Source organism: Xenopus laevis, chromosome 4S (assembly GCF_017654675.1).
Source record: "Xenopus laevis strain J_2021 chromosome 4S, Xenopus_laevis_v10.1, whole genome shotgun sequence".
In the NCBI taxonomy this organism is placed as follows: domain Eukaryota; kingdom Metazoa; phylum Chordata; class Amphibia; order Anura; family Pipidae; genus Xenopus; species Xenopus laevis.
Window position 1 is genome coordinate 117,439,825 of NC_054378.1, and position 26,460 is coordinate 117,466,284.

The following is a 26,460-nucleotide window of genomic DNA, read 5'->3' on the forward strand; positions in this document are numbered from 1 at the left end:
CAAATAGTCAGATAAATTTGGACTTTGATAAATAAAGTCCTATATGTTGTATAAATCCTGAAAGAGATTGTATTCACAGTCAACTTCACAGCTTCAGAGTACAAAGATTCACATCTCTCCCATAGCTTCTTCCACTGCTTCTGAGACTCTTTTCTGCTCATAGGGACTTAGGTGTCCATCCCAATACAAATCATGCATCGTGCAGAACCAAGGACCAACCTTGTTCTGTCCTTGTTACAGTGTCCCTGCAGTGGAACCTCAGATGCTCAGCCAGCTGGTCTAATAGTAACACTATCTCTCTCCACCTAAGGTGACACAGAAGCTTGTACATAAGCTAGCCTACCTTGGGGTAGTGCTGAATATATGGTCTCTCTCCTTCACTGCAGCAATTGTCCTCAGGCCCTTGGCACCATAACTTATCCCCCTCATCAGCCAAAGAGATCTCGGCCCAACTACTCTCTTCCTTTTCTGGACTTCCAGGTCAGTAGCCATGTCCTCATGAATGACACAGAGGGTCGCCTACTTCCAGAACCTTCTACCAATGGATTTCCTGACAGGTGATGATGCTGCCGTCTAGAGATTGAAGAGAAAATAACAAGAACAAATGTGAAACCTATTAATGCCTCTTACAGTCCATCATGGTATACATCCTCTACCTCTACTAAGAAGCACCAACACTATTAAAGTATACTTTCTTTGTAAAGATGTTTAATTCATCAAGTCCCTAAACATGATTAATATCATATAGCCCTATTAAGTTATGCAATATTTTATAAGTAGAGATGCCTCACAACAAATTAAAGGGGAAACTCATCTTCAGGGCAAAAACACTCCTGGATAATGTATTTATGATTGAGCATTTTGTCGAAGAAGGATATTTGTCTTTGACAAGTTAATGTGCATTGCCATGTAGCTGCTTTACAGTAAGTATGGGTAGTAATGTCTTGGTTGTTAGGGGTCAACGACCCCTTACCAACTGTCCTGCCAAGTTGCTGCTTCCTTAGCTATGACTATGGGATTCTTGTAAAAACAATATAAGTCCCTTTAACAGCAAAAGCTGTCAGGGTGGGCTGGTGTTGGATGTAGGGTCTTGGGTTGGATATCACTGACATTGTACATTTGGATGCAAGCCTTTCTGCCTGTGGCCTTATTGCACAACTTGCATTGATGCTTTCATTAAATACGTCTGGCCATTACTCTAATGATAAAATATGTTTTCTAAACAATGTATCCTGTGCTCCATATTTCAAGTTAATTGCTGCTATAGTTGTTATAAATAGTTCCACTCTGTGTTGAGGCTGCCGAGCACATTCCCGGTGGTGCAGCCCAATTTCCAAACAATTATTGCCTTTCCAATGTTTATAGCAACTTCACAAGTGCAATACTTTCCGTCTGCTCTTTGTTTGTTGGATCTGTAAGACACTGCTCTGCCAGTTCTTTTGGATGTCTGTTTCATAAAGTGTAAAGATCCCCTGAGAATCCCATGTGCAATCCTAATGCACGCAGATGGGGGATTGGGGGAACGAGTTTGCTCATTAAGATGCCTCTTAAAATGTCATAATTCTGTAAATATCCAAAAGCCACAGAGGATCACAAAGTTGAGGTATAGCATTAATTTACTTCCACCATTGCTTCCACATATCAAATACTCACATCTTACCCTAGGCAGATACCTCTACTGCTGACAATATGGCCCTGGGGCAGAAGCTGTAGGGGGGAGTGATTCTCTAGCAGTCAAATACTTCCCAGCTGAATCCGGATACAAAGGTGTTGGTCTGGGGGATATGATCCGCAATCAGTTCGCCTGTCTGCATATGTGGTCAACTGAGGAGAAGGACTGAGGTCTGGTGCCTAAGAAAAAAAAATATTTGACTAATGTCCAACCTCAGATTGGTAAATGTTACAGTCATATGAAAAAGTTTAGGAACCCCTTTTAATTCTTTAGAGTTTTGTTTATCATTGGCTGAGCTTTCAAAGTAGCAACTTCCTTTTATTATGGAAACAGTAGTATTTCAGCAATGACATATAGTTTATTGGATTAACAGAAAAAATGCAATATACATCATAACAAAATTAGACAGGTGCATAAATTTGGGCACCCCAGCAGAGATATTACATCAATACTTAGTTGAGCTCCTTTTGCAAATGTAACAGCCTCTAGATGCCTCCTATAGCCTTTGATGAGTGTCTGGATTCTGGATGTGAGTATTTTTGACCATTCGTCCATACAAAATCTCTCTTCAGTTAAATTTGATGCTGCCGAGCATAGACAGTCTGCTTCAAATCATCCCATAGATTTTAGATGATCTTTAAGTCGGGGGACTTTGTCGGCCATTCCAGAATATTGTACTTTCCCTCTGCATAAATGTCTTTGTAGATTTCCAAGTGTGTTTAGGGTCATTGTCCTGCGTAACTTCAACTTTGTGACTGATGCTTGAACATTATCCTAAAGAACTTGTTGATATTGGGTTGAATTCATCTGAACTAGTCACACAGCCCCACAGCATGATGGAACCTCCACCAAATTTGACAGTAGGTAGCAGGTGTTTTTCTTGGAATGCGGTGTTCTTCTTCTGCCATGCAAACAACTCTTATAATTCAAATTTTTGTCTCATCAGTCCAAAGCACTTTGCTCCAAAATTACCGTGGCTTGTCTAAATGAGCTTTTGCATACAACAAGCGACTCTGTTTGTGGTGTGAGTGCAGAAAGGGCTTCTTTCTCATCCCCCTGCCATACACATGTTCTTTGTGCAAATTGCGCTGAATTGTAGAACGATGTACAGATACATCATCTGCAGAAAGATCTTCTTGCAGGTCTTTGGATGTGATCTTTGGGTTGTCTGTAACCATTCTCACAATCTTCCGTATATGCCGCTCCTGTATTTTTCTTGGCCTGCCAGACTTGGGTTTTACAGCAACTGTGCCTGTGGCCTTCCATTTCCTGATTACATTCCTTATAGTTCAAACTGACAGTTTAAACATCTGAGATAGCTTTTTGTAGCCTTCCCCTAAACCATGATACTGAACAACCTTTGTTTTCAGATCTTTTGAGAGTTGCTTTGAGGATCCCATGCTGTCACTCTTCAGAGCAGAGTCAACCAGAAGCAGATTGTAATAGTTCAGAATCTGCACCTGATCTGTAGGGAGTTTTTAAGTGTTTGAACTGTAGGGAGTTGTAAGTGTACAGGAGTTTGGTCGAAAATGGTTTTAAGAAAATATTGAGAATCTTTTGGATTTTAGTAAATAACCAAATTTCTATTTGGAAAAACTGCATAAACATAAAACATGGAAAGCCATCTTTAAAAAGTTGTTATGTCCAGTGAACAAGCTGAAAACAACTCAACTGAAAAAAAGTATTTGGAAGGTAAACAAAACCATTTAAAGGGATCCTGTCATCAGAAAACATGTTTTTTTCAAAACGCATCAGTTAATAGTGCTACTCCAGCAGAATTCTGCACTGAAATCCATTCCTCAAAAGAGCAAACAGATTTTTTTTTATATTCGATTTTGAAATCTGACATGGGGCTAGACATATTGTCAATTTCCCAGCTGCCCCAAGTCATGTGACTTGTGCCTGCACTTTAGGAGAGAAATGCTTTCTGGCAGGCTGCTGTTTTTCCTTCTCAATGTAACAGAATGTGTCTCAGTGGGACATGTGTTTTTACTATTGAGTGTTGTTCTTTGATCTACCAGGCAGCTGTTATCTTGTGTTAGGGAGCTGTTATCTGGTTACCTTCCCATTGTTCTTTTGTTTGGCTGCTGAGGGGGAAAAGGGAGGGGTGATATCACTCCAATTTGCAGTAAAGCAGTAAAGAGTGATTGAAGTCACATGATTTGGGGCAGCTGGGAAATTAACAATATGTCTAGCTCCATGTCAGATTTCAAAATTGAATATAAAAAAATCTGTTTGCGCTTTTGAGAAATGGATTTCAGTGCAGAATTCTGCTGGAGCAGCACTATTAACTGATTCATTTTGGGGGAAAACAAATTTCCATGACAGTATCCCTTTAAGGTATTCTATATACAGATGCCTTCATAGTAACCCAGGAGCAATTCCACCTCTAAATACCCCATGTATTGGTGTTGGTTTGGAGACACTCAACCTCCCAAAGGTTAAAAGAATTCTAATCTTCGGTGGTGTCAGCATTTCCTGCGAAACACCTTGTTGTTGTGGCTTCTGGAGGCAAAGGCTGATACTAAAATCGTGGGAAGAGAAACCGCTGTTGATTCTGGCACCTGAGAATGTGTATTAAATTGTGTTTTCTAGAGACGATCCATCAGGGCCGACGGAGGATTTAATTTCTGGAATAACAATCAACAGATACACCCTTTGCAGATAATTATTGCCACTCGCTGGTTTGGCTTTTTGCTACTGCACCGACGAGAAGAAAGAGCACTTAATAGCCCTTATTAGGGAAAGTAATGGTTACCATGAATCAAGGGGAGTTTTTGTAATAACAGCTAAAACAGATCATTTATACACAGAAACTTATCACTTTTTTAGACAGATTAGATAAAAAAAAAAGAAATGGAACAAGTGTTTTCACATTTTGCGGTTCATATTGGTTCTACTCACTGGCTTACGATGGACTTAGTGACAGTAGAAGTTTCATAACCTCAGGAAAATCTTCTTAGACCATCAGAAAAATTTCACTGGGCCTCATTGTCCTCTCCCCCCCCCCAAGGTGCTGTTTAGTCTTCCTCGCCTGTTATCATGCCCATGTTATAAGGCACCAGTGTCAGACTAACCCCAGCGGGATACAAGGAAAATTGCCAGTGGGCCCAGGAGTCAGTGGCCCCTCATGCTGCTAAACAACTCAAGAATAGATTAATCAGACACCAGTGTCATTCAGGACAGATACTTCATTATCTCAACACTCTTGAAAGGCCCCAGTCTCTTGCCTACTTGCCTGATCCTCCTTGCCTGTGAGGGAAGCCACCCCTTGTTGCAGATTTTCAGCAGAAGGGTCTGCCTTATGTTCAAGTATTCTAGTCCCTAACTGGGGCTGTCCCCCAGGACACTGGCCCCTCACTGCCTCCTCAATGGCAGCTCATCTCTCTCTATCCTGCCACTAACTCTCACCGACTGCAGTTAATGCTCCGACAACCCTTCCCCTACCACTACCTCACCGAACCATTCCTATTCATCTCTCCGCTAAGGTGGTCTACCTCAGGCTCCCTGGTGCCATGTGCAGTGATGGGCGAATCTGTGCAGTTTCGCCTTGCCGAAAAATTTGCGAATTTACTGCTAAATTCACGAAACAGCAAATATTTTGCAAGACGCGTTGAAGTCATGGCCGTCAAAATTATTTTGACGCGTGTCAATTTTGATGCGCGACTATTTGGTCCAAATGCATTAAAGTCAATGGGTGTCCGAGTAATTGTGACGAACAACAATATTTATGCGCGCGCCGATTTTTTTTGATGCAGCAGATTTTTTGCCAGAGACTAGTAGGCGCAGTTTTTTTCGCTGAATTAATTCGCTTGTGGCATAACACAGAAATTCGCTACAAATTCATGTCTCGGGAATTTATTCACCCATCACTAGTCATATGCTATCCCTTTCTTCATTGGTCAGTGGTTCACTTTACTCCACCCTTCTATAGCTTCTCCTGGGACATTCCCCTTCCCAAACATCACAATAATTGCAAGACATTTTTCCTGATCCTACTCCTTACAAGCAGCCAGGCCAGGGCAGTATTGCTCTCTGAATGAGCAGTAAGGGGCATGTTACGGGTCAAAGTGAATGACTCCTGTTACGTTCAACCAAGATAAAGCTGCCAAATCTATGGAGTTTAATTGGATTTCTTGATTTTGGAGCTTAGTTAGCTGGACATACTGAATGCAAAGTCATGGAACTGTCATCCTTACCCTTGGTCAATTTGCCTTGTTTCAAAACCAGCACCATTTGGCTCTACTATATATATATATTGTAACACCCCTGCCAGCCTAAACCTACTGAAGAGACAGGTACAATCCTAAAACTATAACCCTTACTCTTATTATCTCCTATTTAAATTACTTACTTATAATTCTTTTTTTCCCATGTGAGGGTTAACTACAGTTACTTATTTTTGGAATAAACAGCATTTATTAAATTCCTCTTCTTCGCAGCAGGTAAGAAAAAAATCCCTTTTATATTGATTTTGAGATTCCATGCTGGGCACCTGTGGGTTCTTTGCTCCCAAATCTCATTCCTAGGCAGAGGACTAACATTCAGATTGGTATTACATGTTAATCTAGGCTTGAGCTGCTTCCAAAAAGCACTGGAGCATGGAGCAGAGTCAGCCCCATTCGTGCCTCTGGAATACAGCCGGGTGGGCGCTCAATGGCGTGGTAGAGCAAGGTAACTCAAGGAACACAATCACAATGGGCGGCTTGTGAGATGCAGGCTCTCGTTTATCAAGCTGTCCTCTGATGCAGAGAACAAAAACAGGTGCAAATATGCCACTCAAAAAGTGTCTGCCCCATGTAACTGTAGCATTATGGAGAAGGAAATATTAGGCACCCCTCAAGTGATTTTAATCACCTACCTTTTCCCGAGGGTGGTGCAGTTTTCTGCTAACCGGAGCCAGGGTCGGACTGGGGGGCCCGGGCCCACCGGGACTCTTGTCCAGGACCGCTGTCCAGGGCCGCCCTCTGGACCCCTAACTGCAACGTTGCGTGCAAAAGGCAGAGCCCCGCAAGCACGTGTTTCTTACAATTCATGCTTAGGTGAGCCCCAGTACTGGATCTTCACAGCACACTCCTACCAATAGGCTCTTAGATCTCACATTTGTTATCCTTGGTTGGTGCACAGGACACTGACTTCACATCACTTGACCACAAAAAGAATAGTACAGAAGTTGCACCCAGTGGCTGTACTCACTCAACAGGGTGTCAAGTCCCTAAAGGAGAAGGAGCTCACTGGTCCTCCTCTTCTATCCTTCATCTTGAGTCCCTATGCTGGTGGGTGGTGCCAAGGGTACTAATCCTCCTGCCCTCCTTGGTGGAGCATCTGGCTGCTCTACTAACTAACCTTTTCCTATGTCTCACTCCTAGAATGAGCTATTACAGGAGCAACCCTCACAATATTTAGTCTTTTCTTGCAGACTTTCTTCTCCTACCTGGTGTTTCCTACCTCAGGATCTTCAGTACCATCCAGCAAGTGGAGTCCAAAAAGAACCTTAGAAACCCCTCTCCCCACAGTCCTGGCCTACAGGAATCTCCCATATTTAACTGAAGTAAATGGATAAAACTAGTGATGAGTCAATCTGTCCTGAAAAATTAGAAGAATAGTTTTGTTGTGAATATTAACAACAAATTTAGCGATGTTCTTTTTTGGAGGGAGTTGGGGGGTCCTGGCTCCACACCCTGCTCCCGGGCCCCACGTTGTGTTACGTTACTGTATGATCCTAGTAACTGAACAGCAGCTTAAATGCCAGATTTTCAAGGGGCGGCTAATAAACTCATAATCCATAAAATGTGATAAAAAAACAATAATAACAAAAAACGATAAATGTACTTTGCTATTATTCCTGTCAACAGCGCATTCAAAGTGATCTTTCTGAAGTGAGCTCCCCCTTTAAGTTGAATTTTCTGCAGAGCTCAGAGTTTCCAGTAATTACAAATCCAATCCCGTCCCCATGCTGAGCAAGATTAATGAGGTGAGGCAAAAATTCTATAGCTGGAAAAAGAATCCCAGTTTCCATTGTTATTTTTTGGATCTCTATAAAAACAGTGTTAAACACTTCTTTCATATTCTACGTTATCTTATATTTGGATTTTAAAGTACTTACTGGCATCTCCCAAAGAAGGGGCCAAGATCACACTAGTGGAACTGTAGGTTTTTGTAACCTGCCCCACCAGTTGGACGTCTAATCTTACATCCAGACACATTGACCAGCGGGTTTGGGTGGACGCGCCTACAGCACATTCTCTTCCGGCTCTCAGGCACCCAGAGCTCCTGATTTCAGCACATGTGGTCTCGCCGCAGGTGAAAATGCGCTCTGCGCGTCCACATTTGGCCATGTGCATCTACTTTCCCCCAATTAACTGGCGCCTGCGTCCAATTGGATGCTGATTGTTCTATTGTTCAGCTTTTGGTCCTTTTTCCTGTCCATCTCAGATTCCCTTCTCCCATTCGTCCATTTTGCCTTAAAGGAGAAGGAAAAGCTAAAATTAAGTAAGCTTTATCAGAAAGGTCTATATAAATACACCAGTAAACCCTCAAAGTAATGCTGCTCTGAGTCCTCTGTCCAAAGAAACACAGCATTTCTTTCCTTCTATTGTGTACTCATGGGCTTCTGTATCAGACTTCCTGTTTTCAGCTTAAACCTCCAGGGCTAGGGCTTGAGCATGCTCAGTTTGCTCCTCTCCCCCTCCCTCCTCCCATCCCTGCTGTAGTCTGAGCTCAGAGCTGTAAGTGATCAGGGAGAGACTCAGGCAGGAAGTGATGTCACACCAAGCTTATATGGCAGCTTCTATCCTAAATAAACAGAGACAGTGTCTCTGCAGCAATTCCCAAACTGCTCGTCCATCTTTATCCCCCACTCCTCACAACTGCTCCCACTCCCTGCCCCCAAACTGCCCAACACCAAAGCAGCCTGCATCCCCTGACTGAAGGCAACAGGCCGGCTGGGGAGAGGGGTTACGCCACTGAAAGCAGCAGTAGTATTTAGGAAGTGTGGGGGCTAGCATGTTTAGGTTCAACTAGAGGGCCACTGGGAAACACCCACTAGGCTCAGTCCTCATGGGCACTGCCAATCCAGGGAAGGAGGTAAAACATTACGTTGCTATGCAGTGCCATGGGGAGTATGGTAGAGCAGATGTTGGGAAAGGGGGGGCCCTTGTAGTCGCAGCACCAGTGGGCCCTGATGCAGAGGATGCATGGTAAGGTAAGATGAAGGCAAGGTTGGCCATTGAACAATGGAGATATTGTTAATTTTTTTAATGAATCTACAATAAATATTATATTTTTAACTTTAATTGTGGCGGCCCTTGTTGAATCTTTTTCAGTGCCCGATACCCCTCTTTTTGTCTGCCGCAAATTTTTATTGCAGTTTTGCAGAAAAATCCACCGGAGGTGAAATGGGGAATTTCTTCACAAATCCACGTGTAGCGAAAAAATTCCCTCATCACCACTGATCACTTGTGAATGATTTGTATTATAAGTGATTGTCAGTTATAAGTGCACACAGAGTATACAGCTGTATCTCCCATGGGTCATACATGCACTTGAGTTCAAGAAAGGTTCGGGGAGTTACAGAGAGTTCAGTAGTTCTATGCATGTCAGGGGGTCAGGCTCAGGTTTAAATCTTTTTTCATCCATGTTTCTTTAAATTCACAGGATTAACTTTAGGTCTTTACTGCTATCTTAGTACATCAAAAGTTTGTTGGTTTTCCATGTGCTTGTATGGTTTTCCCAAAAACCCAACGTGTATATATGGATATTTTTTTCTCTTTGTGTGTTCCCCTGACGAAAACCCCATCTTTAGGGGTTGAAATGCATTTTTTTTGCTAGTAATGTAATAAAATATTTGCTATTTTTGCTAGACTGCTGTGCCCTCTTTTTCTATGCATATCTTTACAAGCTGAGAGAAGCAGATCTAGTCTGGTGGCTTGGATGATTTCTTGGACAGAAATAAGGCTATTGTGATACTAAAATCTACAATTAATATAGATAATGGTATATATAACTTATGTGAATGTATGGAGGGGTCAGTGTCAGGGCTGTATTTAGGTCTGGTGCCGCCCTAGGCATCGGACTTAAACACGACCCTATGTCGTGCTTGCTGATGTCACACGCCGGCGCACTTACTTCACGCGGCATGCACATTGACGTCACGCAGTGTGCGCATTGACGTTATGCAACGTATTCAGCAGAAGTGACCTCAGGCCCCCCTACCCCTCAGCTCCATTTCCGGATTTCTTATGGAAATCCGTGGAGGAGGGTTTTTTTAAAAAAAGAAAAAAATAGGCACCAAAACCGTGCAGCCCTAGGCACAGGCCCTCTGAGGCCTATATATAAATACAGCCCTAGTCAGTGTAAGTATGGATGCTGTGGTTCATTTGGAGAGGTTGAACTTTTCTCAACCCAACTGTAACTATATAAATTGACTAGCCAAGGCTAGAGGCCTCAGGTTTTTAAAGGCTGTCTCATTAGGGGAAAACAGCGATATTATCACAAGGCTACTCTCTTTATGATTTATGAGGGTAAGGGTTCACATTTAGATCCTTCAGGTTGTCCTCTTGAGTTACCATTGGTGGCAAAATTGTATGGGAGCTCATCTTTCCACTCATTTCCGAAGGTTACCACTAGACATAGATAATAATTATACAAGTATAAACACCCCAACATGTGGCCCAGTCACTTGTAACCTGAAAAGCCTTCCTCAAAGAACTTGGGGAACTCAAAAGAAAAGTTATGATGTAGGAGAAAGGAAAGAACTGCAGTGTTGCCTAAGGTATAGTCAGAATTTATATCCTATATATTATGGAGGCTGTTTGGGGTGGAACACTCAGGAAACAGTCCACCTACACCCTGTACAATTCCCCTGGGATATTAGATAGCTGTGTTTCTAATCATGGAGCTACCACCACCCTGAATGTGCTAGTAATTCCAGGCTTCTCACAGTGGCTCGTGCCAGCAGGTGGAGCAGAGCTGCACCAAAAGAAATAACACAATCGCTACGTAGCTGCAATTTGCTATGAATACCTACAATTAGTTTTGCTTTGGGGGCAATTGTGGCGGCTGGTGAGCGCAACTTTCAGCACTGTAGTACTGACAATGGAAAATGTTGCTTTATGGATAAAAGACATGCCCCCATATGTAATATACAGCACTAAGTTTACCTAAGAGCAGTAACCCATAGCAACCAATAAGATGTTTGCATTTAAACAGGTGACCAGTAAATGCTACCTGCTGATTGGTCGCAATGGGTTACTGCCCCTGGGCAAACTTAGTGCCTTTTATCACATAACCCCCATGGTGATTTGCAGCGAATATTGCACTTTGCATTCCGCAGTCATGAATTATCCCAACTGTGGTCAATTTTATCATGAACCATTTAACCTCTCGCAGACTTGGGAAGAACATACCAACAAATTAGGGTGCAGGACCAAAATATTGTTATTGTTATTGACCTTTGTTTTTCATATGTAGAGTTGCCCTTAGGGGGAATGAGGACCGTCTAGGTAGGAATGGATTTAGGCCAGGCCCCCCTTCCCCCATAATGTGCCCGTGTTTAGCATCCCCCAACCCTTCCCAGCTAGCCCCTCAGGTAGAACAAAGGAAGGGGCTAGCCACGGCGGGAAAAAAGTGGGCGGGTTGGGGGAGGAAGCAGAGGAGGAGCGTGGGGCAGGTCAGTGTTTTAAGGTGATGCTGTGGTGATTTTTGCTCATACTTACTTGTTTTTGTTTCCTGCAGGTCCTTCATTGGTGGCAGCGGCGGCACCAGCAGCAGAAGCAGGATTCAGCAGCAGCGGAAGAAGATTCGTTGGCAGCAGTAGAAGATTCGGGAGCCATAGATGGAAGGCGTCGGAGCAGAAGAAGATGCACCTAGAAGGAAGATTCTTCGGCCGAAGAGGTTCCGGGAGGACTGGGAGCAGGAAGATGCATCGTCGGATGGGCTCAGGCAGAAGAGGAAGGTGAGGTTTTCGTTACAGGAGGAATCCGGAAGACGTCCAGCGCGAAGGAGGATCGGGGAAGTTGTGAGACGAGTCGGTGAAGTATCGCGAGTTTTCGGCGGTGACGTCATCGGAGGTAAGCAGGCCGGGTGCGCACCGAAGAGTCCGATTCATTCAGGTAAGGAGGGGGGAAGCGAGCGGAGGGAGGTAGTGGGCCTGGATATATCCACTGCCACCAATGTTTTAGAGGGACCGAGCCATCGGAAGGTGGTGAGGGGCACGGGGAGGAATCCTTCTAGGGGGCGGGGCCTGGGAAGGAGTCCCGGAAATCTTTCTTCGGGTAGGGCCCGGCAAAGTGGAACGGCCAACGATAGGGGTCCCGCTCCCACCAACGATAGGGGTCCCGCTCCCACCAACGATAGGGGTCCCGCTTCCACCAACGATAAGGGCTCACCTAGCGGTTCTAGGGGGGGTCTCACTGCCTCCAACGCAAATGGGGGGCGAAGGGGTCCCACTCCCTCCAATGATAGTGGTTCCTCCAGCGAATTAGGGGGAGGCTCCTCGGCCTCAAATTCAAGAGGGGGATTTAGGCAGGCAGTTCTTGAGGGGGGGTGGGAGGATGGGGACAGTAACAGTGGGGAATCCGAATCTGATGGGGGATGGGCCATGGAGGAGGAATCTGAAGACGGGGAGTGGGGAACAGAGTCTGCCCCTCCCCCTGCGGGTAGGGGGTTGGGGCAAGGAAGAGCAAGGGGGGGTTGCAGGGTCAGGCTCAGGGGAAATGGCCGTGTCAGATATATTCATGATTCTCAGAGGCAAAGGTACAGTAGAGGTTTCCAATATCGGGACCAGGGGGATTTTGATGATTATGGTGGTGATGAGGTTGATGATGAATATTTTGATGATGGCATTTATGAGGATTATGATGATTGCAGTTATTATGGCGTTCAGAATCATAGTCCTTGCCAATATGCAAGGAGGCCTAGGTGGGTGGAGCAGCGAGGAAATAGGTACAGTGATAATAACTGTGGTCAAGGTTTCTTTTTCAGGAACAAAGAGGAGGAGGACAGTTGGAGACAGTGGAGAAAAGAGAGAAGGGAACAGCGGCGCGGTCAAGCTGGAAGTCTGAGGGATCAGGCGTCTACTTCGGCAGTAAGTCTTTCTGTGAGGGAGGAAAGTCGCATCTCGGCTACATCGCCAGCAGTTCATCAGGTTCAGAAGGAAGGTCGCAGCTCATCTGGGATGGTTGGTGCTTTGGGTGAGTTGAGATCTAATGTATTGGTTAATCGGGATTCAGAATCAGAGACTTCAGATAGTGAGACAGAGGGGGGGGAAATTTTGGCTTTAATTAAAAAATACTTTAAGGAAGGTAAGGGAAAGGAGAAAAAAGCAGGGGATTCAGTAAAGGAGAGGAGTCAGTTGGTGCTGGTAGGAGCAGCAGATACTTATGCATGCACCTTGACAGAAACAGCAGCACATTTGCCTAGAAAATTGAGGAAGGCAATTGAAGATGAGAAATTTGTTGATATATATGATTTGACAAGGGAAATGGTGCAGGCCAAGGAAGATGGGGTTAGGATTGAAGGGGAAGGAAGGAAGAATAAGTCGTTTTTTGATTGGTTGAAAGGTTTTTTGGTTTTTACTAGCGTTTATCTGGAAAGAAAACCGGAGCAATGCCTTAATGTGATTAAGTACATTGATACCATAGTAGACACATATCTTTTTTACAAGGGCACTTCATGGTCTGATTATGACAGGGCATTTAGAAAAAAGATGGTCAATAGTAAGATGTTGTCATTTGGTCAAAAGGACATAGATTTATGGACCAGATGGGTAGCAAAGGAGCAAGGTGGGTTTAACAATGTGAGTAGAGGATTGATATCTCATAAACCAAGGAATGTTTGTTTTGCTTATAATGAAAAGCGCTGTAGCAGGGGGTATGCTTGTAGATTTAGACATGCATGTTCAGCTTGTGGTTTATCACATGCAGTAAGTGAATGCAACAAAAAGAAGGAGGGGATTAGGCAGCCCTTTCGAGCAGCTCAACAGAAGAGCGGAAACGCCAGTACAGGTGGGCAAGCTAAGTGAGGCTTTGCAGGATTACCCAGATAGAGGTAAAGCAGAATTCTTGGCAAAGGGTTTTTTGGAAGGGTTTAGAATACCAGTTTTAGAGGTGCCGACTCCAATTAAAGTATATAAGAATTTAAAGTCGGCTACTCAGCATGAAGAAGCATTGAAACAGAAGCTGGAGAAAGAATTGAAGGCAGGGAGGATGGCGGGTCCATTTGAGGAAATGCCCATAAAGGATTTGGTGGTGTCACCATTAGGTATTGTACCTAAAAAAGAACCAGGGAAATATAGGATGATCCAGCACTTGTCATATCCAGAAGGGGCATCAGTAAATGATGCATTGGACAAGGAGGAATGTTCAGTTCAATATCAGTCTTTTGAGAAAGCATTGGAGATAGTTAAGATGCAGGGAGAAGGGGCTTTGATGGCAAAGGTGGATATAGAGTCGGCATTTAGGCTCTTACCATTGCATCCTGATAGTTTTAAGTTGACGGGTTGTTATTTTCAAGGAGTTTTTTATGTGGATATGTGTTTACCTATGGGGTGTGGGATATCTTGTTCGTTTTTCGAGGCTTTTAGCACATTTCTGCATTGGTTATTGTACAGAAGGTCAGGGGGTGTAGCTATAGCTCATTATTTGGATGATTTTTTTTGATTCTTGGGCCGAGATATGAAGATACTTGTCAGAAGACGTTAATAATATTTTTGCAAATGCTGAAAGAGTTGGGGGTGCCAGTAGCTGAGGAAAAGACGGTGTTACCTACGACAATATTGACGTTTTTGGGAATTGAAATTGACTCAGAAGCAAGGGTGTGTAGGCTACCAAAGGATAAGGTGGATAGGACAGTGCAGGCAGTCAAGAAGGTGATAACAGCAGGGAAGGTAACATTGAAAGAAATGCAAAAATTGTTGGGTTTGTTAAACTTTGCCTGTAGAGTAATTCCCATGGGTAAGATTTTTAATAGGCGACTGGAAAAATCCATGGCAGGGATAAAAAAGTCATTCCATAAAATCAGAATTACAAAGGAATTACGAGAGGATTTGAAGGTGTGGGACAAGTTTCTGGATAAGTTTAATGGAATAAGAATATGGATTGAGGAGGCTAGGCTTAGCCAGGAATTGGATTTTCTCACAGATGCGTCAGGGAGTATTGGTTTTGGGGCATATTTTGCAGGAAAATGGAGTGCCGGTAGGTGGCCGAAAGTATGGCAGGCGAATGGGTTAACGAAAAACTTGACACTGTTAGAGTTGTTCCCTATTTTGGTAGCGCTGGAGTTGTGGGCGGGAGAACTGGAGAATAAAGCAATAAGGTTTTTATCAGATAATATGGGAGTAGTTCATGCAGTGAATAATTTGTCATCCGATTCTCCTCCAGTAATTAGGTTATTGAGGCAGCTGGTGCGAATTTGCATGAAGTTCAATATATCATTCAAAGCACAGCATGTGCCAGGTGTAGAGAACACATTAGCAGACGCATTGTCAAGGGAGAGATGGGAGCTTTTCTTTAAACTGGCCCCTAAGGCAGAAAAAATGGCTCATGTGTGCCCTGGTCATTTGTGGCAGCTGGTGAACCCATATTAGAAGAGTTATATGCGAGGTCGTTGTCGGAAAAAACCCTCGCCAGCTATAAAAGGGCATGGGAAAGGTGGCGCCTATTCTGCACTGGTGGTAAGAAAAATTATGCGTTTAAGGATTTGTTAGAATTTTTGAAAGAAATGTACAAGGAGGGGAAGTCCAAGGCGATGGCGGTGACTACGTTAGCGGCAATTTCGCATTTTTCTTTAGCAGAAGGGAGACCTGATTTTACACGGAATCCTATCATTAAAAAGCTTTTAAAAGGTTGGAGTAGATTAGAGGGTCCTAAGGTGGATAAAAGGGAGCCCATTGTTAAGAATAGGTTGCAACAGATATTGGTATCATTGGGGGGGATTTGTTTTGACCAGTTTGAGTGTGTGTTGTTTAGAGCAGCTTTTGCATTGGCATTTGGAGGAGCATTTCGTATCAGTGAGTTAGTGCCACCTTCAAAAAAGGCAATGGGAAAGGGGTTAGGTTACAAAGACGTGTCTATACAAGAAAATAAATTGTTGATTCATATTCGTAGTTCTAAGACAGATCAGATGGGAAAAGGAAAATGGGTAAGTATACCGAAAACGGGTGAAGTGTCATGCCCTGTTAGGTTAGTACGGGAATATATGGTAGTGCGCCCGGAGGGAGGTCCATTATTATTATTATTACATGAGGATGGTTCCCCTCTCTCTGCTTTTCAGTTCAGACAGGTCTTGAAAAAGGCGGTGATCAATAATGGGTGGGATCCTAAGAAATTCGGGTCTCATTCTTTTAGAATTGGTGCAGCAACTGAAGCAGCAATAGGAGGGGAAAGTAGTGAGAGGATAAAGGCGTTGGGAAGATGGAAGTCAAAGGCTTACAAAAAATACATAAGACCTTTAAACAATGCAAGGGAAGATTTTAACTAATGTTCTTGTTTTTGTCGCAGCAGGAGGTGCGACAACTTGCAACATTTTGATATTAGGCCATTCATTTATTTTCTGGGCAATGAAGCATGCAGGGGTTGCAGGACAGCAGATGGGTTTGCCGGAGGAACACATGAAGATCGCTTGGCTTGGTAAGAGAGGGATGAGATGGGAGCAGCTGAGAGGTATGTCCTTGGGAGCAGCAGAAAGGAACCCTATAGATTTATTAATCATACATGCGGGGGGGAATGACCTTACGTCACATAGGACCCCAGCTCTTATTGAAAACATGAAGGCTGACTTAACAGATATTTTGAGCAAAGGGAGAATCCGATGTGTGGCATGGTCAGATATGATTCCTAGAAGCAATTGGAGAGGCGCCTCTTCCCCAAAAGGTATTGAGAAGGTCAGAAAGAAGGTTAACAGGGCCATGCATAAATTCATGTGTTCTTCCGGCGGGGGGGTGTAATAAGGCATGAAAATATAAAATGTAGGCAAACAAGGTTGTACAGACAGGAGGGAGTTCATTTATCGGAAGAAGGTTTGCACTTGTTCATTGGGAACATTAAGGTGTTTATTGAGGAATGGTGGAGGTCACAGGTGGTGTAGTGGGGCCATTGGAAAGGTTAGGTGTCACCCCTCCCCTTTTTCCATTGGTTGGCATCAGTGCGGCTCTAGGTCTACGAAGTGGTTATAGTGCAGGCCTACCTTTGGTGAGTCACGAGTGTGCATCAGACTGGGACTGCACGGTCTTCTCTGATGCATGCAAGTGACTGGGTTAGCGCCATTATGCACAACGAGGGAGCAGGGGGATGGGCAAAAAGGCGGTCACTGAGTGCGCCCGGCCCCGTGATCCCTGCTTCAGGTTTTTTGGAAACTTTTTGGGCAGGAGCCCACGTTTGGAGAATGAGAGCCGCAACTGGGGTCAGGGTGTACCTAAACTTTGATTTTAACTGTTAAATAAAGCTTGTGACCTCCACAGATTTTTGCCATAACATGTCTCTGTGTTTTTTATTGAATGTAAAGGTGCAGATTGGGGGGATAGGGGGTTCCTTGGCCTATAGCACGGGGAAGCTGCTGCATTACTCCGAAACAATGCCTGGAGATGGAGCTCCTGTTTGGAGAGAAAATGAACTACTGCCCCCCAGACTTGCTGAGATCTGATCCTTCATTGTTACAGGACCTTCCAGGACGTGGGGTTACATAATATAAAATATCTAGAAAACCGCTGAAAAAACACATGGTTACTGTTAACTGCAAAACTTCTGAGAAGGGCAATTTGAAAACATTTACTTTAACTTTGTTTTAGGGATTATATCCCCTTTGTTTGAAAAATTCCTTTAATGCCGCTAATGAATGGGGGATACGTGCATAAGTGGATTGGCACTGAGATTCCCTTGTGTTTGCTTATTAAATCCAATGCTGGAGCTGGTAGGATGCAAGGGAAGCAAAGGCCTTGTAACATCAAACACATTCGCCATTCAAAGCCTCTAATTCAGAACAGGTTCCCAGAACAAAGCAATATTATATGATAGATCATCGTGAAATGAATAGCAAATGTGTAGGTAAAACAACGTTCTTGTTCCAGTAGGTCGGGTGTGTGACCTTAGTAAGCGGATAATTGTGTTTATGGAGGGGGGATACATGCACCGCAAGTCATATATATAGGTCCTGTAAGAAAGAGATCCTTTATAGCAGTGATCCCAAACCAGTGGCTTGTGAGCAATATGTTGCTCTCCGACCCCTGGATAATGCTCCCAGTGGCCTGAAGACAGGTTATTCTTTTTGGATTTCTGACTTAGGGCTCTTACACACGAGTGGTTTTACCTGCACTCCCCTGCTTTGCGCTTTCTTCCATTCAGCCGCAGGGGAGCGCAGGAGTAAATGCACTGAATTATTGTCAATGGGGCTGTACTCACACAGACGCATGTAAGCGCCAAACGCAGGTCGAGACGCAGCATGTTGCATTTTACCAGCGATCGGCGCTTACATGCGTCTGTGTGAGTACAGCCCCATTGACAATAATTCAGTGTGTTTACTCCTGCGCTCCCCTGCGGCTGAACGGAAGAAAACGCAATGCAGGGGAGTGCAGGTAAAACTGCATGTGTGTAAAAGCCCTTAAAGGCAAGCTTTAATTGCATAAAAATCATGTGTTCTGCCTAACAGAGCCAACTGTAAGCTGCAAGTCCACATAGGGGCTACCAGTAGTCAATCAAATACAATATTTTGCACCCCTATGAATTTTTTGCATGATTATGTCGCTCTCCAACATTTTACATTTAAGTGTGGCTCATAGATAAAAAAAGGTTGGGAACCTCTGCTTTATAGGATAGTCCCAGTCAGTGTCAGACTGGGGTGTATGGGGCCACCCGGAAGCCCCTCCATTGCCCCCCACCCCACTCTCCAACCCCCACCCAAGACACGAACTGCCCACCATTCCGCATGCACCTGCCTGGGCACGTTTTAGCTGCCTCCATCTAGAGTGGGGACACATCCACAGTATCAGGCAGGGAGAAGGGTTGGGTTGGCAGCAGGTCAAAGAGAGCCAGTAACAAAAAACCCTGTCATGTACCAGTACACTTGTCCTTTTAGCTGTGCCTCTGATCAGACTGACTTATACATGGGCTGATATAGCATACCTCCAAACATTTTGGAAATAGAAAGAGGGACAAAAAAGATTTGCTGCGCGGACAACACATGTTTTTGTGGCCACACCCCCTTATTACCATGTTCATTTTCCCGAAATTGGCGGGTTATGAACAGTTTGAACACATTTCTGTGGTTTTTATGTGTTATTACAGTTTTGATAATGAAGGTGACTTGCCCTTTAAGCTGCAAGTCACAGTTTCACCAAGAGACCTGCTCATCTGAAATGGTTGCAATTGTTATTTTGCTTATCTTAAATGATTACAAAAGTATCTAAGTGCACCTGCCACGTATTCTGGGCTCTCTGCCTAAAGCCAATTGAGTTTTAGAAACTTTTTATCCTGTTCCGGGCAGAAGATCAAAGAGAAAGTCAGGACATTTCAGTAACAATCCGGGACTGCGGGTTGAGCTGTCAAAATCGGGACTGTCCCGCGAAAAATAGGACTGTTGGGCAACAATCTTCATTCTTCTGGACTAAAATGTATTTTTGGGCACTTATTCACCTGCAAGAGAGGCAGTCTCCCATGGGCGACTGTTGGTATAAAGCAGAGGGGTTGGTGCGCAATACTGGGGGCAAATACTGGAAGCTCCAATTAACTGACACTTATCAAGGAATAGCCGGCCTCTAATGACGGAATGGAACCTAATGAAAATCACTTTGCACAGCCGGGAAAACTGATTGCCTTGCACCCAGCTCTGCTTGCACAAGAAGCACTGGGAGGAAGAAGCATATGTAACTATACATACAAACACCATTCCTTGGGTGTGGTAGGAAACCAAACCATTTCCTTTAACCAAATTCCACAGCTTCCAAACTAATGGAGAAAATGTGCAGTGAGAATATCGGGTCCTGCAAATCACGAGGCACAGGCTGCTCTGGGAATGTTACAGCGATTCGAGACGTTAGATCATCTTTTTTCAACAACTGCCAAAAAAATATGGATTTCAGTTTTATATAATCTTCGATATGTCACTCTTCTATTTTTAGTGCTGTGATAACAATTGTGCTCTAACTCGGTTATTTTACAAATTGAGGTTAATCTATTTATACAGTAAATTGGCCAAACTGGGCAGTAAACCCATAGCAACCAATCAGTGATTGGCCTTCAAGCAGCTGCAGCTAGAACAATGAATGCAAAGATTTGATTGGTTGCCATGGGTTACTGCCAGCAGGCAAATTTGCCCAGTGTTGATAAATGAGCCCCATTGAGCAATAAAAAAACCTTTCTTTGCTATTTTCTAAGCTCTGAGTTGTTTGCAACAGGTTTGTGTAGGGGCAATGGGAAGGCTTTTCCCAGTCTTCTAGTCCAAACTCTTTTGTCCAAATTCATTAAAATCAATGGGAGTCCGAATAAATTTCACGAGCGACAATTTTTTTGTTGCAGTGAATTTTCCCATGGCGAACATTCGCAGTCTGCGAAATACGTTTATTTGCTGTGAATCCATGCTTGGCGAATGAATTCGCCCATCACTACTTATATCCTTTCTTAGGCCAGACATCATCATCAGGCCTGGTCTAAGTCTATAAAGGTGGCCATAGATGCACAGATAATATCGTCAGTGACGTAACTAGAGGGGGGCAGGCCCTGGCGCGGAAAGCGAAAAAGAGCTGACTGATATCGGCAGAAGACTTGGATATCAGTCGGCTCGTCGATCGGGCTGGACAGAAAATTTTGATCGGGTGCCTTTGAAGGGACCCAAACATCGCCCTTTGTTAAGGTGGCCATAGACACACAGATCCTATCGTACGAATCGAGGATTCGAACAATCAGATTACCCCCGATATAGCCATGCTCGTTAATGGCATATCGGGGAAAGATCCGCTCGTTTGGCGATGTTGCCAAACGAGCGGATCTTTGCGTCTATGGCCACCTTTAGTGCTGAATCGTCAAATACAGGTAGAATTCTATTGTTTCTTCCCGTATATCTACCTGTATATCTGACGATTCAGCTCTACACGTGTGTATTGAAACGAACGATCTTTCTTGGAAAGATCTTTTCCAAGAAAGATCGTAATTGTTATGTCTATGGCCACCTTTAGCCTTAAAATTCTCTCTTTAGCTGCAAGTGGTTTAGGACATGTTAATGTTTTTCTAGAGCTGTAATTGGCTTACAGGTTGCTCTGGCCCAATAAAGGTCTCATTGTCTTGACTTGCTAACAGTTTTAGGTTTATTTAGCTTTTTTATTGTTGTCCTTCAAAAGTTTTGATTGGCCCGGGTTGGTGTAGCTCTGTTAGTGTTCATCTTTGATTGGCTACAGGTAAAACTGTCTTGTAAATGTCCTAAAGCTCTGATGGGCTACAAGTTACTGTAGTTTAGCACTTTGCGTGTTCTTTTAAAGCTCTGTTGTTGGTTGTGCGGCTAAACTATTTCTGTGTATATGTCAAGTAGGTCTAGTCTAGTATCTCTTCTCATTTTCGATTGTCAACAGTTTGGTTTAGACTAGTTGACACTAAAGCTTTGAATGGCAATATGATATTTCTAAACTCCATCTGCACAATCGTAACCTCACTCATACAGATAGTGATGAGCGAATCTCTTCACCACCCATGGATTCTCAGCGAAATTACGAATTTTGCCATGTGCAAATTTTTTTGGAAATATTTGCAGAGAAAGAACGCCCACAAGAAAAACGCCCATTGACTTTAAAGCAATTGGACAAAAAAGCCACCTTTAGAAAAAATGGCCATTGACTTTAAAGCATTAGTACAGAAAAGTCGCCATAAGAAAAAACGCCAATTGACTTGAAAAAACTGTTGCATGCGTAAAACTTATCGCAAGTAAAAATGGCCATTGACTTCAATGCGTTTCGCGAAATTTTCACAGTTTCGCAAATTTTTTTGCAGTTTCGTGTATTTTTCGGTCGAAACAAAGTGGGACAGATTCGCTCATGACTACTACAGACTAGACAAAAATCAGTAGAGCTTTGACCATACCTACTAATGATCTCCAAAGATCAAACTCGTCACTGGACTCTGGATACACTGGATATCAGCACGTCTATGGGGTGACTGGAACTGCTTTCCTACCAACACTTGACCGAAAATTATCCAAAAAAAAATTCCCATTGAGCATGGACCACAACAACCCAATGCGGCCGTCAACCAAAAGGTCACTGTAGGCCTGTTTGGTGCATCACCCCTTTGTTATTCTAATAGACTGACCGAGCTGGGACAGCAAAGTCAAAGGGTTCTCTGGTTAACTTTTTTTCTCAGATTTTAGTGTGAGTTTGATACCTTTCATTACATCTTTTAAAGGAGAAACTAAACCCTAAATATGAATATGGCAAAAAATACCATATTTCATATATTAAACTTATTGCACCAGCCTAAAGTTTCAGCTTGTCAATAGCAGCAATGATCCAGGACTTCAAACTTGTCACAGGGGGTCACCATCTTGGAAAGTGTCTGTGACACTCACATGCTCAGTGGGCTCTGATTGGCTGTTGAGAAGCTAAGCTTAGGGGTCGTCACTAATTATCCAGCAGAAAATGAGGTTGGTCTGTAATATAAGCTGATGCTACAGGGCTGATTATTAAATTCTGATGCTAATTGCACTGGTTTCTGTGCTGCCATGTAGTAATTATCTGTATTAATTACTAATCAGCCTTATATTGTGACATTTCTATTCTATGTGTACTGTATATTGTGAGTGGGTCCCTAAGCTCAGTAAGTGACAGCAGCACAGAGCATGTGCAGTGAATCAGCAGAAAAGAAGATGGGGAGCTACTGGGGCATCTTTGGAGACACAGATCTTTACTGCTAAAGGACTGTGGTTGCCTTGGGCTGGTACAGAAACACAAAACATAATGTACAATATTTCTAGGTCTCCTTTAAGAGGAAACAATTATCCCACACATTCCTTCTAAAGTGCAGCTGCCTCCCAACCCAGCATCATCTCCATGCAGATTAAAGCCTGAGGTCCAAAGTACTTTCGGCAGAGAACACCCATCCTTTATGAGGCATCAAGTTGCTCGTGCTTTGACTATAATTGCAGCTTTCAGCCTTCAGAACCCATCGAGTGGGCGGACACTAAGAACGCCTCTGCCGGAAACAGCCTCATAGGATAAAATGGAGGGGTCCTGCAGATGCAAACAGGAATGGCACCACCCGCACACATTGGTCATTGGTTTCAACTTACTCTTGCGAATCGGCAAAAAATTCACAAAATGCATTGAACTCAAGGGGTGTCAAATTTATTTTGACATGCGACAATTTTGACACGAGTGACAATTTTTATGCACGCGACTCTTTTGTCCAAATGCATCAAAGTCAATGGGCATCCAAATTATTTCAACACGTGACAATTATTATGCACGCAACAATTATTACACGTGTGACTCTTTTGTCCAAGTCTATTAAAATCAATGGGCGTCCAATTCATTTTGACGTGCATCAATTTTGATGTGCGACAATTTTTTTGTTGCATCGAATTTTTCCACTGCGAATTTTCACTGCAGTTTTGCGAAAACATGCACTGTCGACACAATTGCCGCTAATCCATGCCTGGCCAATAAATTCGCCCAACACTAAGGGGCAAATTTACCTAGGGTAGAATATCGAGGGTTAATTAACCCTCGATATTCAACTGCCGAATTGAAATCCTTCGACTTCGAATATCGAAGTCGAAGGATTTAGCACTATTCCTACGATCGAAGGAATAATCGTGCGATCGAACGATTAAATCCTTCAAATCGAACGATTCGTAGGATTTTAATCCATCGATCGAAGGATATTCCTTCGATCAGAAAATTGTTAGGAAGCCTATGGGGACCTTCCCCATAGGCTAACATTGGCCTCAGTAGGTTTTAGGTGGCGAACTAGGGGGTCGAAGAATTTTTTAAAGAGACAGTACTTCGACTATCAAATGGTCGAATAGTCAAACGGTTTTTAGTTCGAATCGTTCGATTCGAAGTCGTAGTAGTTGAAGTAGCCAATTCTATGGTCGAAGTAGCCATATTCGACCATTCGAAATTCAAAGTATTTTTTCTTCTATTCCTTCACTCGAGCTAAGTAAATGGGCCCCTAATTGTTACTTGAAGTTCCTAAGCCTGACTATTTTGCTAACCTGTCAGAGTTTCTCATGCTACTGCTGCACAAATATGGCAGCCTCCTTACAGCAGAACATTGGAGACCAGATAGGTAATGTAAAAGCATTAGGTAAATACTTTTATGGCAAAATAAATAGCAATGTTATTATAGATTTAAATAAAAAAGTTTAATTTCTGGTGTCAGTATCTCTTTAATTGCCCATCTTTACAATGTTTTTTAATTTTATTGCATCTTAATTTCACTCTTTCTTAAACAGCTGCTCCCTCCCTGTCTCACCAATGGCTTCAGCTATAGGCGGGTCAGACACTGCAACGTGTATATAAGAGATTAGAGCACAGCAGTTGGGTCTGAGATGGGAGAGGATGGGATAGGGTTGTGGCGTTCATTGACCCAGGACTTCATTAGGCTGACTGACAGCAATTTTCCATTAGGATTGATAATCCTCAAAACATTATTGGTTGGGCAGTACAGTTGAAATCAGCCAACCAGATCCGGGCATAGAAGGACAACTTTAGAAATGTAAATGAGTTGTATATATGGAACTGAAATGGCTCCTGTTGTGAGTATTGCTTTGCTCCTGAGCAGACCCTGACATTGGTAGCAAAACTCATTTTTAATACACACATCAGGGATGTCCAATCTGCTGCCCTCCAGCTGTTGTTAAACTGCAACCCACAGATTTTCATCAGCTGCCAAATACACTATTTTGCTACTCAAAAGTAATCCCGCTATTTTGAGGAAAAAAGGGACATTTTATTGATTAATTACAGAACTTGCTTTTTACCTTTGATTGTTCCAAGTGCAGATACTTTATTTCTCAGTTTATACATTGTTGTTCGATACAGTCACTAGATGATTACTTTGGCCAATAAAGTGCTATTTCCTTGGGTCTATCTGGGATTTTTGATTTTCCTCTAACAAATGAAGCCACATGGCAACTCCCATTTGTATTAATAGTGTGCGTGATAGATTGTGTGTGTATAATATCCTTCTGTCTCACTGACTATTTATACAAAAGGAAAGTAAACATGACTAAGATTCTGAGGAATAAGGGTAATTAGTATTTTTCATTCCCACCCCCCCACCCCCATTACAAAACCCATCCGATAAGGAAAGTGGCATCCGGCCAATACAAACAATAGCACCTGCCGCAGCCTATTAGAGACAATGTTTAGCCCTGGTGTAGATGCAAAATCCAGAGCAAAGCAATTACAGCAGAGGCTTATTAACTAAAATGAGCCAAATTCAGTAAAATAAAATTCTGTATCCGGACAGGTGTGTGTCACAGAACAAACAGCCCCAGCCCTGCTCTGCCCCCCATTAACTCTTCCCACCAACAATTTGAATCTTAAAGAATCTCCATCTGTATTCTTTAAAGGGAAAGTATACTCCATTGAATTGCACTGGGAAATTTTCAAACCTGCCCAGTTGATGAAACAATGAATTAAAAAAATGTAATTAGTTACTATTGGTACCTAGATCAGTAGATCATAGTGCCTCTATAAGTTAGGGTTAGTAACAGGTCCGGACTGAGAATTAAAATAGGCCCTGGCATTTCTGGTACATAGAGGTCCAATCAGCCCACACAGAGGCCCAAACAGCCTCCACCAGCCCACTAAATACTGACTTTCTATGGGACCTTATAGCAGCCCCTCTGGCATTTGCCAGAACCCACAGATTGCCAGTCCGGGCCTGGTTAGTAATATTCTCTGAACAAGAGGTTCAGTTCCCATGCTGTGTCTTCTCCTGTATCTCCAGTATTTAAACTTCAAGTGCAGACCACCATTGGCTTTAATGGAATGTACAAGTCACTTTATATAGGGCTGCCATTCTGAGTGGGGTTAGGAGCCTAGTTAGGGGTATGGGCCAATTTGTGACTTGGGGTGGGGCTTGCAGGTTGTGGGCCAGGTTTGGTGGAGGATGGAAGTGCTTGGGGCATAATGGGCCAAACACAGGGCATATCAAAGGTGTGGCCCGGCGTGCAATTTAGTTGGGCATTTTTTCCATTGGGGCCTTGTTCTACTTAGTTGGAAGAACCCACAACCCAGGGTGGACTGGTGGGAGGTGAGCTAATAACTGGGGCCCCCTGGAGAGGAGAGACCGGCAAGTAACATGGAGCTCTTTGATTTCCAGTGGTGTCCCAGTGAGTCTGCACATATGGGTCACTTTCAACTTCAATATGTATTCTCAGCCTAAATTCACCCCAAAGTCTGTACTGAACTTCCAGTAAATTAAGGCCACAGCCTCATGTTCTCCACCTGTGTATAAACACCAACCTAGAAACAGCCGACACTCTTCTCCGCCCAGTCTTACATCTGCACTAACAGCCACTGTGTCAGCCTGGGGCAAACACATGGAGCATATTTGGAAGAGAAAGAAGTTGCCTCTAAATATAGGAATAAAACCAGAAATCATAAACATTGCACATTCTTATTCAAGATACTCACAGCAACATAAATGGTCAAGTAAAGCCCCATGTGACAATTTTACATCAGTAGTAAGGTGTAGGACAACCACGATACTCCCTTTGGCTAGCATGGATGGGAACTCAAACCCCAGTCAGGCATTGCACTACATAAGCCTCTCTGGCTCCATCCCAGGTGGCCCCTCTTTAAT

General features: G+C 43.4%; 1 protein-coding gene across 2 annotated transcripts; it reads left to right on the forward strand.

Moving 5' to 3' along the window:
* Positions 1-11,157: 11,157 nt before the first annotated feature.
* Positions 11,158-17,955, forward strand: LOC121393371. Of its 2 annotated transcripts, none has more exons than XM_041561750.1 (2): positions 11,158-12,864; positions 16,171-17,955. In XM_041561750.1, exons 1-2 carry the CDS (start codon positions 11,508-11,510, stop codon positions 16,614-16,616), a joined length of 1,803 nt encoding a protein of 600 aa, XP_041417684.1. In that variant the 5' UTR covers positions 11,158-11,507; the 3' UTR covers positions 16,617-17,955. The 2 variants fall into 2 exon arrangements, with proteins under 2 accessions (XP_041417684.1, XP_041417685.1); XM_041561751.1 differs by having other exon boundaries at positions 16,174-17,955.
* The last annotated feature ends 8,505 nt before the right edge of the window (positions 17,956-26,460 follow it).

What these genes read in the sequence shown, in the direction of transcription:
- LOC121393371 (XM_041561750.1), top strand. Translation starts at nt 11,508, where the DNA reads ATGGAAGGCGTCGGAGCAGAAGAAGATGCACCTAGAAGGAAGATTCTT. An exon ending in TGGGATGGTTGGTGCTTTGG is followed by an intron (nt 12,865 to 16,170) that starts GTGAGTTGAGAT and finishes TTTTTGTCGCAG; the next exon opens with CAGGAGGTGCGACAACTTGC.